Source organism: Vipera berus (genome assembly GCF_964194415.1).
Source record: "Vipera berus genome assembly, chromosome: 2".
Taxonomy (NCBI): Eukaryota; Metazoa; Chordata; class Lepidosauria; order Squamata; family Viperidae; genus Vipera; species Vipera berus.
Genome location: NC_138203.1, coordinates 195,195,853 through 195,210,552, shown reverse-complemented (window position 1 = coordinate 195,210,552; position 14,700 = coordinate 195,195,853). Strand labels below are relative to the sequence as shown.

The following is a 14,700-nucleotide window of genomic DNA, read 5'->3' as shown; positions in this document are numbered from 1 at the left end:
CCTTGTATACATAAAATCTTCCCAGGCTTCTGAATGTATGTATGTCTATGTGTATATGTATTTGTAGTAAATGCAAACCTTCTAGTAGAGCAAATTCAGACATGCTGCATTTTGCTCTTCCAATTCCCATCATGTTGTTTTTGTAGAGGATTTATATGAAAAAAAAATGTCCACCTTAAGTCTGTTTTTAGCCATCATATCAGATGTGAACATTCATGAATCTCTTGGGTTTTATTGTTCTGAGTGAAAGTATCCGACACTATCTGCAGGACACATCTAAGTCAGTAATGTGACCTCCTGTGGATTCCTTCACAGAATGGATCCCTTATCATATCTCCTACGTAGTCTCAGGCTGCAAAACAAAGAAAGAGGGTGAATGTCAATGTGTCTGTTGCCGAAGGCATCAGAAATTCAGCTGTTTAATCGCCTCCATGGAAAAAGGAAACCTTATTCTAGCCTGCAAGCCATGGAGCTAAGGATTGTTGCTACATCTAACAAAACATTGTCCAGCCCTATTCTATAGTTTCACTAGACCACAACTTGGGGTGGGGGGGGACATTGAGTGGCATGCATTTATTTATTTTAACAAATTTATATAGTCAAAACATTAAAAATCACAATTAAAAATTCTCAACTTAACCTCCTCCCCCCCCCCAACCCTCTGTGTGGCAGTAACAAGAGAATCAGACAAACATTTGATGGGCTCTAAATGGGATCCTTGACAAAATGTCTTCAAGGTCTTGCCAAAAAGCAACAAGGTGGAACCAGTCGTACCTGTGGGGGAATGATGTTCCAAAGGAAGAGAGCCACCACAGAGAAGACCATTTTTCTAGGTCCCACCAGATATACTTCCTTGATAGTAGGCGCTCGCAATATGCCCTACCTTCTGGTGGGCTGGGTAGATGTAGTTGAGGAGAGGCGGTCTATAGTCTTATATTTTCCTTTGCTCTCCATTTCATGTCAGAATTGACACGTGAAAAATGATCTTGCCCCAAATGCTAAAAGTACTGTATGCTGTTTCAGAGACAAGTGGTTGGACAATGGTGAAACCTAAGAAATAAAGGCTCTGACTACCTCTGGGTTAATTCAACTGGGGATCAGATTACTAATTAGAAGGACATCTTTTAAACAATGGAATATTTTCACCTTATTCCTTTATTAAAAAGTTTTAACATAACATACAATTTTTCCCTTAAAAAATCCCCCCTCCCCCCCTTCTCCCTCCCCCCCTTCCTCTCCCCCCTCCCCCCCTCCCCCCCCCCGACTTCCCAGAGCTAAGTACAAGGTATATATATATAAAAAAACAATCATAAACAACCATATACTAACAACCATAAACTCTAAAATCTATCACTCTCTAGCTTATATAGGATAAAACAAACCTTAGTAATATTAAATATATATAAATATGTATAAAAAAAACTAATATAGAAAAAAAAATAAAGAAAGAAGACTTATTCAAATATAAAACTTCTTTACCCTATACTTATTCTGAGTAAACTCAAGCCATTTTCTCCCTTCCATAATATAGCGTTCCTGCGAGTAATCTTTCAAATAGGCCGAAATCTTCACCATTTCGACCAAGTCGGAAACCTTTAAAATCCACTCTTCTATGGTCGGCAGTTCCTCTTTCCAGTACTATCCTATCAAAAGTCTTACTGCCGTAATTAAATTCAACATCAACTTAGTATATTCCATCAGATTTTTATCCAAAAAGCCTTAACCTTTTTGCAAGTCTACCATATATGAAAATATGAAAATATATTACGTCTTTATCAGCGCACCTCCAACATTTAGGCTAATAATTCAGATACATGCTTAGCTTTTTAAAATCTAAATACCATCTATAAAACATTTTGTAAAAATTCTCTCTTAGATTTCAAACTTATATAAATTATACATTCCTCATCCAAATCTTTTCCCACCTCCCACTACTTGGCTGTAAGTACGTTGTGAAAGTTCCATAGACTTCTGCTTACACCTTATTCCTATGCATCATATTTCCCATGCAAAGTATGAGCTTCAGTATTGGCAATTTAGCAGTCTTGGTGGAAATATTAATGTAGGAAAACATAATTTCCCCAAAATGAGATTAGACCCATCCCTTTTGACATTCCAAAAGGCCCTTAAGACCTGGTTGTCTTACCATTCCTGAGGCTCCCAGGGAACTGGAGGTGTGCTTAGACGGCTCCATTGTTGAAGTGACTATTTTTATACTATTTTTTAGGGGGCTTGTATATTTCCTTTTTTATACTATTTATTTCTTAACATAGACATGTTATATATGTCACTTTTATATTTGTGTGTGTGTGTGTGTGTGTGTGTGTGTGTGTGTGTTTTATTGTTGTGTATCGTCCAGACTCACTTTTGGTGAGATGGATGGGTCTACAATTTGATTAATAAAATAAATAAATAAATAATAAATCAGCAATGCCCTGCTGGATTGGACCCCTGGCCCATCGAATCCAGCCTTCTGTTCTCACCATGGCCAACCAACTGCATAAGAAATCTACTAATTTCCCCGCAGATGGTCTTCAGAGGCAATCATACTTCTTACACCTAAGAGTAAACACTAGGGAAGCGAAATTGCAGCACTGAAATGTTAACTTTTGCCGAGGACAGATTACGGAAGAACCTGCATTTCTGTTAACTATATTCGTTCTACACATTCCACTTTATGGAACGTGATACTTTGCCTTATTCCTTTAGGTATGCATTGTTCAGAAGAAAGATACCAAGAAAATGTATGCAATGAAGTACATGAATAAACAAAAATGTGTGGAACGGAATGAAGTGCGGAACGTCTTCAAAGAGTTACAGATCATGCAGGGACTGGAACATCCTTTCCTTGTCAACTTGTGGTAAGTTATGAGCATCCACCAATCAGAGTACTGCAGCTTCCTTTATTTGTCCGAGATTATGTTGCCTTGGCTCCTCTGTAAAGCCTAGTTTTGTTTGTTTTTTTCTAACTACATGACTATTATTCATCCCTGCTGTTTTTCAGTATTTATTGGTTTCCCTTTTTTTGTTCAAATAACCCAGTTTTCTGAGCGGACTCTTGAGAGCAACAAGAGATTCATTCCAAAGCTACCTGTAGTTTAATATTTTAAGCAGGACCTTCATAATAGAGGCCCCCCACCCCGCTTTCATCTCCTTCTATTATTAAGTTATTGCTAACCTCAGGCTGAAAAGTGCTGTATGTTTGATTTGTTGTTGTTATTGTTGTTCAAAAGAAGGAATTGTAATGTTTTCTTCAATGGTGCTGGATCTGGCAGGGGATCTTTTTGGACAGATTAATGTTGTAAAAGAAGACCTTGATTAGGCACAGAAATGGTCCAATATTGAAATTAGCAAAAATTCACATATTTCAGCAGAAGGCTTAATTAGAATCTTAGTTCAGCTTGTTGGTTTTCTATGCTGATGTGTTAGTCTAAGCAAGCTTCAGTACTGATTGAGTGATTTTGATGAACTAATATATGATCGCAGTGAGTTATGATGATATTGAACTTATTAATAATATAATAGGGATAATGATTATCCTGATTATTACCAATACCTTTAAATATATTTATGATTAATACTGGATATTCTATGCAAGGGTGATAATATTTGGCATTTTGTGTCACTTGGTGAGGACTCCAGATTCCAAAGTGACGTAGAAATATTTAAAATTGAAATTAAAAAAAAAACAATTTTAAAGGCATTTCAAGTATTGGATCTTGTGAATTCTTTAAAATTTAAAATTGAGAGAAGAAAAAAATATCTCTCTATCGAATGTTGCAGGAAATCAGTCATGATGTTAATCTATCTTGGACTTCTTTCCTTCTCTGGCAAACTGTCCACCTTTTGTTATTGGACCTAACATCCTTGTTTCAGAAGCTTCAAAGTCACTTCTACAGAATGTCACGGGGAAAACCACTGTCTGCACAATTCTGATCTTTGCAAATACAGACAAATCCTGCCATGTGGATATCTTTTCCAAAGTTTTCATTGCTGCTCTAATAAGTGCCAGTTGGCAATGTGTTTCTTGACTACTGCTTCTGTACTATTGATAGTTGACTCTAAAAGAGAGAGACTGTCTACATCATCATCATCATCATCATCATCATTATTATTATTATTATTATTATTATTATTATTATTATTATTATTATTATTATTATTATTATTATTATTATTACTACTACTTCAGTATCTTCATTGTTAATTCTAAGACTGTAACTGTTGGCATTCGTTTGGCCCTCTTTAATTTCAATCACACTTTTCACCCTGTGCTCGACCTTCTTTTGCATTTTCAGCTCAGGATAGAAACTATGTGGATCTACCCCAAAATATTCCACAACTGAATACCTCTCTCTCATACATCAAAACCTCTTTTATTGAACTTCAGCTCCAACAAACCCATGAAGTGGCTGCATCTGGAAAACCAATTACTACATTGGCATTAAGAGAGACAAAATCTTTGTTGCCACATAGTGTACATTAGATCAAAAATCACGCTTGATTTGTTTTAATACATTTACACATAGCTTGTCTTGTTGAATGCAACATTTTTTCCCAGTATTGGAAATGCTGTTTAGTGTGGACCGTCATATACTGTAAGCTGCCCAGAGTCTTTGGGGAGTTGGGTAACCTTAACAGTTCTAATAATCTGGCTAGTTAACTAATATGCTGTATGACAACAATAAAAAGAGCAAGAACAATAATACTTTACAATGAAATGCGATGGAAAGCATAATTAGGTGTCACTGAGTTTGGTTTGAATCCTGGTGAGTTAACGTGGCTTCAGTAATAACTTGTAGCCCTTCTAAGGGCATTCCTTCATTTCATAAATCCTGTCTATCCATCTTATATAATGTTTTCTCTTTCTTCTACTTTTCTCAGTCTTGCCAGGCATAATATTTTCTTCTGGTCCATAATGGAAACCTGTGATTTCTTAAATATGAATGTGATACAAAGCATTTCCGTGTGCTCACATTAAAATGGTTCTTCTGATCCTTGAGCATGAAGTAGCCAAGATACTTTGCCCTATTTTGCCTAAATAGTGAAGCAGGGACGGTGTTGCCTTTATAGCTTTAATGTGGGTTAAATTAAGGAAAAGTGATTGGTGGTTTCCTCTGGTTTCATTTGCCTTCCCAACACCACCAACCGGTGGGAAAAGACTTCTGCCAATTGCTCTCCTTATTGTGGTCAGGGATGGAGGGACAGAAATTTTGATAGATATCTGGATTAGTGGCTTAGCAATGTCTCAAACTTTGCTCAGTTTTTGTGCAAGTGTTTTGGGTGAGCACATTCAAAAGGCATGACAGAATATTGCTGTTATGAAACGATGTTGAAGCCATGTCCAAAAGGAATTGTCAGGCTTTCTTTGACTGCAGCCATGCAAAAGCTTTTGGCCTTTTGTTCAGATGACTTTTTGTTTAAGTTGTGGTAGTCTCTGCAGGAGGATTAAAAATAAATTTCCTGTGTTCTGCACAGGGCAGTCCCTTTCTAAACTGGCAGTGAGAAAAGGATCACAGCCACCCTGTAGACCGGATTACCTACGGCAACACCTGCGGCCGGCGTCAACTTCCCTCCGTCCAGTGCGCTCCCACAGAGAGGGCCTCCTCAGGGTGCCGCCGATCAAAGAATGCCAATTGGTGACCCCCAGGGGGAGAGCGTTCTCTGTGGGCGCGCCAGACCTTTGGAACAGCGTACCGGTTGAGCTCCGGACGGCCCCCGACCTTCGCTCCTTCCGGCGCGATCTCAAAACTTTCTTTTTCGAACAAGCTGGCCTGGTCTGACGGGATGGGGTTGGGTTTTTATAAATAGTTTTAATTGTAATATGTATTAATTTTAAGGGCATAATGTTTAATGGCTTTTTAATTTTTGTATAATATTTTTATTGTGTATTGCCCTGTTCACCGCCCTGAGTCCTTTGGGAGAAGGGCGGTATAGAAATCAAATTATTAAATTAAATTAAATTAAATTCTCAAAACATTAAAGTCCAGATGAATCCAATCATCCTACTTCCTGGAATGGACAAAAAGCTTGCTCCGATTGATCATCCTTATAGCTACTGAAAAGAAATCACTATGCTGTAATTACAAAAGCAATAATCAGCAATCACAGCAGACTTGCTTGGTTCTGCTTTTGCCACAAGACATTTAACTTTGAATGCTACTATCCCAAAAAAATTGTTGTAGTTGGGAGTGTGATCCTTTGGAATCTGGGGAGGCTGGGCTTTGGAAATAGAAAGGGATCCTAGCTGCTGTTTTGCACTATGGACAGCCAAATGCTCCTTGAATCTAGCAACCCTATGGACACCTACTCAGGAGTAAACTGGAGTTTTATCCTCAGTTATGCTCTTCCAAAGCTGTTCTGAAGATAGCATTGGAATGCCCTAAATAAGTAAGAATGACAGCTAGGTACTTTTATATTTTTGGTCAAAGACTCCAGCTTAGAGCCATTTCCTACAACATGCCAGTCAAGTCTTAGACGATTTCAGGAATGCCTTCCATTTTTTTGTTTTTAATCTGAATTGTAACACAGGCAAAGAAGAATGATGGAAATTTAACTATCCTGATTTAGAATCCAATTCCCTTATCTTCCATTTGCTTTTTTTTCCAAAGGGAGAATGTTCTTCCGAGGCGAACAGCATCTCTAGAAGATTCATCCAAAGTGGGGATTAAAGTCAGAAGGGGAAGGAAGTTAATGTCTATAATTGTTGTTCACATTTTTAAAGGCAAACCTGTATTTACTAATTACATCCAACTGAGTTTGTTTCTAGTTATCATAGGGCAGGGGTAGGCAACCTCGGCTCTTTTATGATTCATGGACTTCAACTCCCAGAATTCCTGAGCCAGCCATGCTGAGGAGAAAGGGAGAGTTTCCATGCTGAGCCATGCTGGCTCAGGAATTCTGGGAGTTGAAGTCCACGACTCATAAAAGAGCCAAGGTTGCCTACCCCTGTCATAGGGAATAGATAACCTAAACCAAAACTGGAGCCTGTGACTTCAAAGAGTCCGAAACACATGCAAACTGCCGAATCGCTAAATCCAGCAACCAAACAGTGTGTCAAATCTGGGTTGCTGCCTAATTCGTGTGTAAAGCATGGATGTGGTTAATTTAAACTTCTCCCCTACCTCTGATCCCTCCCCCCACCCTCCACCTTCAAACCTGTTTCCCCTCAGCAGTTTTTCTTCATATAGAAAATTGAGATGGGAGAGCCCTATGGCAGCTCTCCCCTATCAATTTTTCTGCTGCTGAATTTCCCATATGCCCCACTTGAGAAAAAAATTGGCACATGGTAAGTGGTGCTATCATTCCATTTAGCTTTGTCCCCAGGTGCCTCTGTTCCTTTTCATGAGCCTTCTTGGCATGTAAAAGGTTTCAACAATTTGTCTCTTCTGGTGTTAATTTTCTTAGTGCGCATTTTTCCCTGTTTAGCCCATCTAGTCTATATAAAGCAGAAAGCAGTAGCCTGTCGCTAGAGAGACCCTGTCCACAAGTGCTCACTGAATGCTCAGTGAAGAAAACAGACAACATGATAAATGAGGGCATCTTATGATGCTCTTTAGCTGGAGCAATAAATAACACCTGTCATCCCTGCTTCTCTGAGCTATGGCCATTGATTATAAATAATATGTTTTTGGCAGTCAACACCAAAAAGAAGGTAAAATAATTTCCCTGAGCAAGCATCCCCAAAGACATGGATGTTGAATTGATACTTTGGGCATACCTGCACAGATCACCTTAAAACACAAGCATTCTTTGGAGAGAAGCCCAGCTTGTAACTCACTTGTGTTAGAATTTAAACAGGGATTGTCTGTCATTATGGCCAGGCCAGCCTCTTTAAGCAGAGGTTGCAGAATTAAACCTTCATTCAAACTGGATTTCCTTTTGTCATAGATGTGAAAAATATTGAATCATGGATCTTCCTAGGTCAATGCTTCTATGTCTGCCTTGGTGAGAATTTATTGCCTGGCCCCTTGGGCTGAAGTTACTTAACTAGCAGGTCAAGGCTGTAAATCTATCAGACTGTGGCACTGTTGTAAATGCATTTTGAATTCAAAAGGAATTGGGTTCCTGTGGGTTGCAAACACTGTTTTCATTGAGCAAGGCAGTGTTCATTGTCAAGCAAGGGTTGAGATTTCTAAGAAACCTTCACAGTGAGAGCCAGTTACAAAAGATGCTCAGCTTAAAGCAATATACAAAACCTGCAAGGTTGGGTTATCAAAAGAAATTATTCCAGGAGGATTGCAGTTAGGTGGAACCTTATGGAGGGGTGGTGGTGTTTAGTCTCTCCCCACACACAGCTGGTACTGATCAGTCTGGATTTCCATTCCTCTGTATAGACTTGCCAATTGCATCCCTGAATAGATGAGCACTGTTACACTCCCCCTTTTTCTGACCCTTCACACAGAAGTGGTGGTGTCTCATGCGTCAAGTGTATATTATATACAGTGGCTTGCCCTACCAGTATTGGTGAGGATATGGCTTTCTCCTTGGTAGTTCCTTAATTAGGATATTGTTTTCTACTTGATTGTGTGTCTGGTATTAATTCCCTGGCAGGACATGCCACTGTATAGAAATAGGAAGTAAAGGTCACACACTCTCACACTAATGATGTTAACTAGTTGAGTCATGAAACATCTGCAAGCAAACAATCCCAATCAGAGAGCTCCCAGAGTTCCTCCCTGAGCTACATATTTCTCTTCTTTAGGAAGGGAGATTCCCAAACAAGCAGTTCTGAATGGCACAACCATTAAAAAAAAAGTTGAGGTTTTCTACTGTCTTTGAATGCTGGACTGAATTCAGAGCAATTTTACAGAATTGAATCACGGCTTGTATTACTATTGCTCTTATTTGTTATTATCGTTCATATAAACATAATTAAGTAGTTTGCAATATTAAAAAAGTAATGTAATAGAATGAGTCCCAGTACTAGATTTTTTTTTGTTTAGAGCATTGGTTGAAATAAATGCCTTTAAAGAATGCTTTTCCCTTAGTACTATGATCTGAATTTTTCAACCATGTTTTAGAATTCTAGGTTTTCTTCAGTTTCTGGAAGGATTCAGACTCTAAGTTGAAAGAAATTGAACACAACAGCAGTGATGTCACCTTGTAGTGCACATTTCCACAAATCATCTCCTTGAGTTAATCTGTTTTCTAATGAAAACATTTCCTGGATCTGTTCTGAAGATGGAATAATGACTCAGAGAATGTAGCTACTGCTGGTTGCCGCTTGGTTACCAAGCATCATCAATGTAACTGAATTGGTGGTTTATCTTTCAGCCAATATGAACATCTAGTCCAGGATCATGCCTGATTAGTGTTTGGGTAGAAGACCTCCAGGAAATCTTTGGACCGTAAGCTACAGTAGGAAATAACAAATATCATCATCATCCCAGAAGAAGGCAATGTACTTTTCTATTATTGTTAAGAGCCACATGAATTCCAGAAAAGAAGCTGGACCAAAAGGAGACTTGATTTGTTATTTACAACTCTCCATACATAGTGATCAGCTGAGCTTGTTGTTTTCTTGAGGACATTTCATTACCCAAACTAAGTAACATCATCAGTGCAGATAATGTCATCAACATCAGCACTGATGATGTTACCTAGTTTGGGTAATGAAATGTCTGCAACAAAACAACCAAGCTCAGAGAGCACCAAAGACCCCCTCAGGTCATCCCTGAGCTACAAATATTCTCTTTTGTCAGTAGTGATCAGCAGTAGCCCTATTTACTGTTGTTTTCTTTGTAGTTTATTTTTTTGCAACTCTCTCTCCTTTGGTTCTCTTGTTTTCCTGACAGTTGTATCCATGTTGTTGTTGCTGCTGCTGTCGTTAAATCTTCCAAGGCTACTTAAAAGATCACATGGATTATATTTACAAGAAAACAGATATTTTTCTCTCTTAGGTAATACTGGTAGTATGCTGACAACTTGCACAACTGTTGGCTATCTACATAAACTGGTCATAAAGTTCAAAAGAGCTGTAAGAATCTCTCTATTTTCCAGAATTAAAGACACATAAATATGCCAAAGAGTGAGATGGGTGGCAGATACATTTATTAAACAAACAAACAAACAAATAAATAGAGATTCAGGAAGTTGTTTTTATCTGTGTGATATTGATGAATACAAGGAGACAACCTAGGGAGAAACCATCTACTGTGATTATGCACTAGTAAAGTATCTGATTTTCTGACCTTAGAACATTTGTTGCTCAGCAGTCTTTCAGTCCTGCATGTAATGGAAAGAATTATTTTGGAGTTAGCAGGCTGCACTTTAAGGAACTGTTTTCTCTTTCTCTCTTTCCTGTTTTAAAAGACAAGCAACCTAAAACATCTAGGTTGATGGAGATCCCCGTAGAGAACATTATGACCATGTAACAACTCCACTGAGTACTAGATTGATTTCTTGTATCCTTCTCTGTTGAACAGGATATTAAAAACACACTATCAATTTACTGTGATACCAATTCCAAGGGTTGTAATAATGCTGCACTATTTGTACTCAAACATTGTAGCATTACCCCCCAAATAGTTAATCCAGTTGTTTAATCCTGACACAGCAGAACAAAAAAAAATCCCTGATACTTTTTGAGACAGTATTTGTAACAACACTCTTCTTGTAAGCAAATAGTTTAAACAAGCAAATACATTTCTTTGTTTTTACTTTTACAGTCTGTTTTCTACAGTAGAACCATATTTATTTGCAAAACAAATACACTGAACTGTGGTTTGAAAAGGTTCACACACTGCAGTCCTATGCTCACTGCCCATATAGTAAGGAAATACTTTGGTGTTTCTTTTGGCATGATGCGCAAGTATTTATGAATCTAGAAGTTCATTAAGTTGCAAATATTATTTTTAAATGTAAATATATACTTCAACTATGCATGATTACTGTTTTGCTATTGGAAGCGTCTTTTCTTTTAGTCCAGCCAATGGTTGATCTACTTCTAAGGATGCAAAAAAAAAAAACTGCTGTGATTTGCAATGAGAATGAATTAACTTGATCCCCCAGAACTGATCTTGTCATGTAGTCCATGGGCAGCAGTGGCTGGAATCTACAACATTGATGAAGACTTTTCCTTCAACAATTATCAACATCATATACAAATTTTCTACTAGCAAGTGTGTATTTGTAGAAAACTGACAATATATATAACAGTAACATAAAACATATCAGAGTGATTAGCTTATTTCAGTCTAGGTTAAAATTGGTCCATGTTTTACAGGATTTTAGGCTTTAAAAAAAGTTCCAGGACTGGAAATGGCCAGCACGGAATCTGGTAAATGTTTTTTTTTATTGTTGAGTTACATTATGGTTTCTCAAATTGTGGATCATGACTCTGTGGGGATCTGTAAGAGGGGAGGTTATGAGTTTTGTTAAAACACGATATAGATTTGTAAAGGCACCAGAGCACCAGAGGGAAGGGTGAGAAACAATGGTTGGAAACTGATCAAAGAGAGAAGCAACCTGGTATTAAGGAGAAACTTCCTGACAGTGAGGACAATCAACCAGTGGAACAGCTTGCCTCCAGAAATGGTGGGCACTCCATCACTTCAGATTTTTAAGAAGAGTCTAAACAATCACCTGTCTGAGATAGTATAGGTTCTCCTGCTTGAGCAGGGGGCTGGACTAGAAGACCTCCAAGGTCGCTTCCAGCTCTATTCTATTCAAGTTACAAATTAAAAGCAATTTTAAGATTTATTCCCAGCTTTGGGAATGCTGCTTGCTTTGTCTACATAATCTGGCTATAGGCTTGCCTAGAAAAGAAGATTACGTTTTGACAGGATTGTCATTTTGCCTCCAGAAATATGCACCAGGTGACTGTGGTCCTGCAAAATTTGAGAAACATACTATAATTATTAAAACTATTTATCATATCTATTTCTAGTCCAACCCTAACTTCAATGAACTGATCAGTTTTATTCATGGGAGGAGGTACATAAACTCTTTTATCATTTCTGGGGGGGTGGTTTGAAAATTTTGAGGAATTTTGGATTACTGACCTGTCCTGAGGGAGCAATATAAGACCAATACACTAGGCTAGTTTATGTGATCTTTCTGATTCTGAAGAGGTGATTTTTAGAGCAGTTCTTCACCATTTTGTGCTAACAAGATGTGTTGGATGAGCATACTCAGAATTTTCAGATAGCATGCCAAATCTAGTATAGTCTTTTGCTTTGCTTCTCATTCTCATAAATCCTGCTTCATCCATTGACTTAGAGATGATGTGGTTACCTTGTATTTAATTATGTGGCTCCTTAGGGAATCTCTTGGCTTGGCAGCAGCTAACTTTCCTCTCTGTGTTCAAAAACAGTGACTGTTCCAAGACTGAAATGTATTGATTTTTTTATTTTGACTACATGTAATTTGCTGGGTTTTTTTTAAAAAAAGATGTAAAGTAGATCTTGAGAGGAAACTTTGGGAAAATGTATGAAAGGTAGTATGAGAAATTAGCAGCAGGAGTGAATTTATAGCAAGATTTCAGTTCTACAATTTTTCTGTCTAGTGAGGCTTATCTTGGAAATATGCAAAACAGTAATATATACTCATATGTTTGCACTATATTTTTCATGTTATCACACAACTTGGAGAGTTATCAAATAAGGCAACAACAATTCCAACAGCAATTCATCATGGTAGCCTTCAAAACAAGAAATGCCATATAATTAATCAGGGCATCTTTTTTTTTATAAAAGTATTATTTCAGCAAAGATTAAGAGCCAGATGAGTCATAACAATACAGTGTGAGGTAACGCTATTTTAGATTACAGATTTCTGACTGGTTGTTTTTTTGTTTTTGTTTTTTTGCTTTGAAACTGTTCCTTTTTAATGGTTTATTATGCTATGCTTTCATCCACAAAGTGTTGTCCTGAAGCAGAATCCTGGCAATCCAACATTCTAGCCAATAGGCCCCTTTAAGTATTTCTCTTATGTATTGTGTATCCTTTTCCAGGTACTCATTCCAGGATGAAGAAGACATGTTTATGGTGGTAGATCTGCTTCTTGGAGGAGATTTACGTTACCACCTGCAGCAAAATGTCCGTTTTGAAGAAGAGACTGTGAAACTATTCATCTGTGAGCTTGCCCTGGCACTGGATTATCTCCAAAGCAGGAACATCATCCATAGGTGAGTTATGGGCTGGAGAGTTACATTAAAGTTTTCAATGAGTATCAAACAATAGCTTGCTGGGCCACTGAAAGTGAGATAGATTGAATTTCAATAGTAAGATGCAAGCCTATATATCTCTCTTCTAGGTAACATTTGTGACTGTATTCTCTGAAACAAACAGATTTGAACCAACAATATATTTTAAAATAAATATCCAGTATTTTACAAACTGAATATATTAATACAAATATTTTCTTTTATACCTTCTTTTATAACTGACTATCTCATTCTGCAATACATACACAAGTCTTATATAAACTACCTGTCCTGCAACTGATGGTAGATAATCATATAAAGTATTTCTAATTCATGAATATTTACCATCTTATAAAAAACAGACTCTCTATGCAGTTTTCTTGGGAACATGTTCCCAAGTGGTTTGCCAGGGTCTTCCTATGATCAAGAGAGAGAGACTGGCACAAAATCTCCCAGATGGCTTCAATGCCCAAGACAGGACTAGAATTCAGGTTCCCCCATGCCTAGTCCAGCACCTTAACTACTAAACCAAACTGGCTGTTTTAATATGATCCATAAAAATAGATGAATTCCAAAATAATACTTCGTAATGTTCAAGTATTTGGTAAAACAAATGAATAGTTATGTCCTTATTAGGCAATATACTTTTTAGAAAAAAGTATACTTTTTAGAAAAGGCTTTTGACAGACTAACTAATACATATTCTAAGAATGCATACACTCATGCATGTGTTTATCTGCTAACTTGGCTGGGGTGTGTGTGTGTGTGTGCATGTGTGTATATATTTGTATATATTTATATAAAAATTGGAGAATATGTGGTTGAGATGAATGAATATTATGCTCATTTTACACATTTCCTCCTTTCCTCTATAGCTATGTATATCACTTGATTTAAGGCAATCAAGCACTTGTATGTTTCTAAAGGAAATGAATAAATGTCAAAAGAGGACCAGTCATATTTAAAGCCATTCTCTCTCTCTCTCTCTCTCTCTCTCTCTCTCTCTCTCTCTCTCTCTCTCTCTCTCTCTCTCTCTCTCTCTCTCTCTCTCTCTCTCTCTCTCTCTCTCTCTCTCTCACACACACACACACACACACACACACAAAATACAATATTTTAAAAAGCTTCCAAAACTCAATTCGGAAAAATTGTCTATTTGGATGACTTCATCATCATTGTTCTCTTTGCTTTACCCTTTATCGCTCAGTTTGTTTCTTACATATAGTACAGAAATATATGCCTTTGAATAGAATAATAAATTGCTGATCAATATTGTCATGATGTTTGGTATACTCTAGAAGTAGAATGCATAGAGTGATACTAAATCCAAGTTAAATCTCCATGCTTTGCATTTGTACAACATTCTTCAAGTTGCTGTCCTCCAGATGTGTTCAATCACCATTTCTATCCTCCCACAAAGGATGGAAGAATGAAGATATAATCCTCAATGCCTGAAGACCAAATTTTGAAAAACTTTCTAAACAGATGCAATTGTTAGAATTTTTGGAGGGCTTACGTGAATTATTTATTTTTAGATAAAAGTTTTCTTTATC

General features: G+C 37.4%; 1 protein-coding gene across 1 annotated transcript in view; it reads left to right on the top strand.

Annotated features, from left to right (window-relative positions):
* Positions 1-14,700, top strand: part of STK32A (serine/threonine kinase 32A) — a gene marked incomplete at its 5' end in the record, with an annotated part of 66,974 nt that overhangs the window by 20,613 nt on the left and 31,661 nt on the right. Inside the window, 2 exons of the mRNA XM_081316985.1 lie at positions 2,710-2,861; positions 12,956-13,129. Of these exons, the coding sequence (XP_081173111.1) occupies positions 2,710-2,861; positions 12,956-13,129 (326 nt within the window). The remainder of the gene's footprint in view (positions 1-2,709; positions 2,862-12,955; positions 13,130-14,700) is intronic.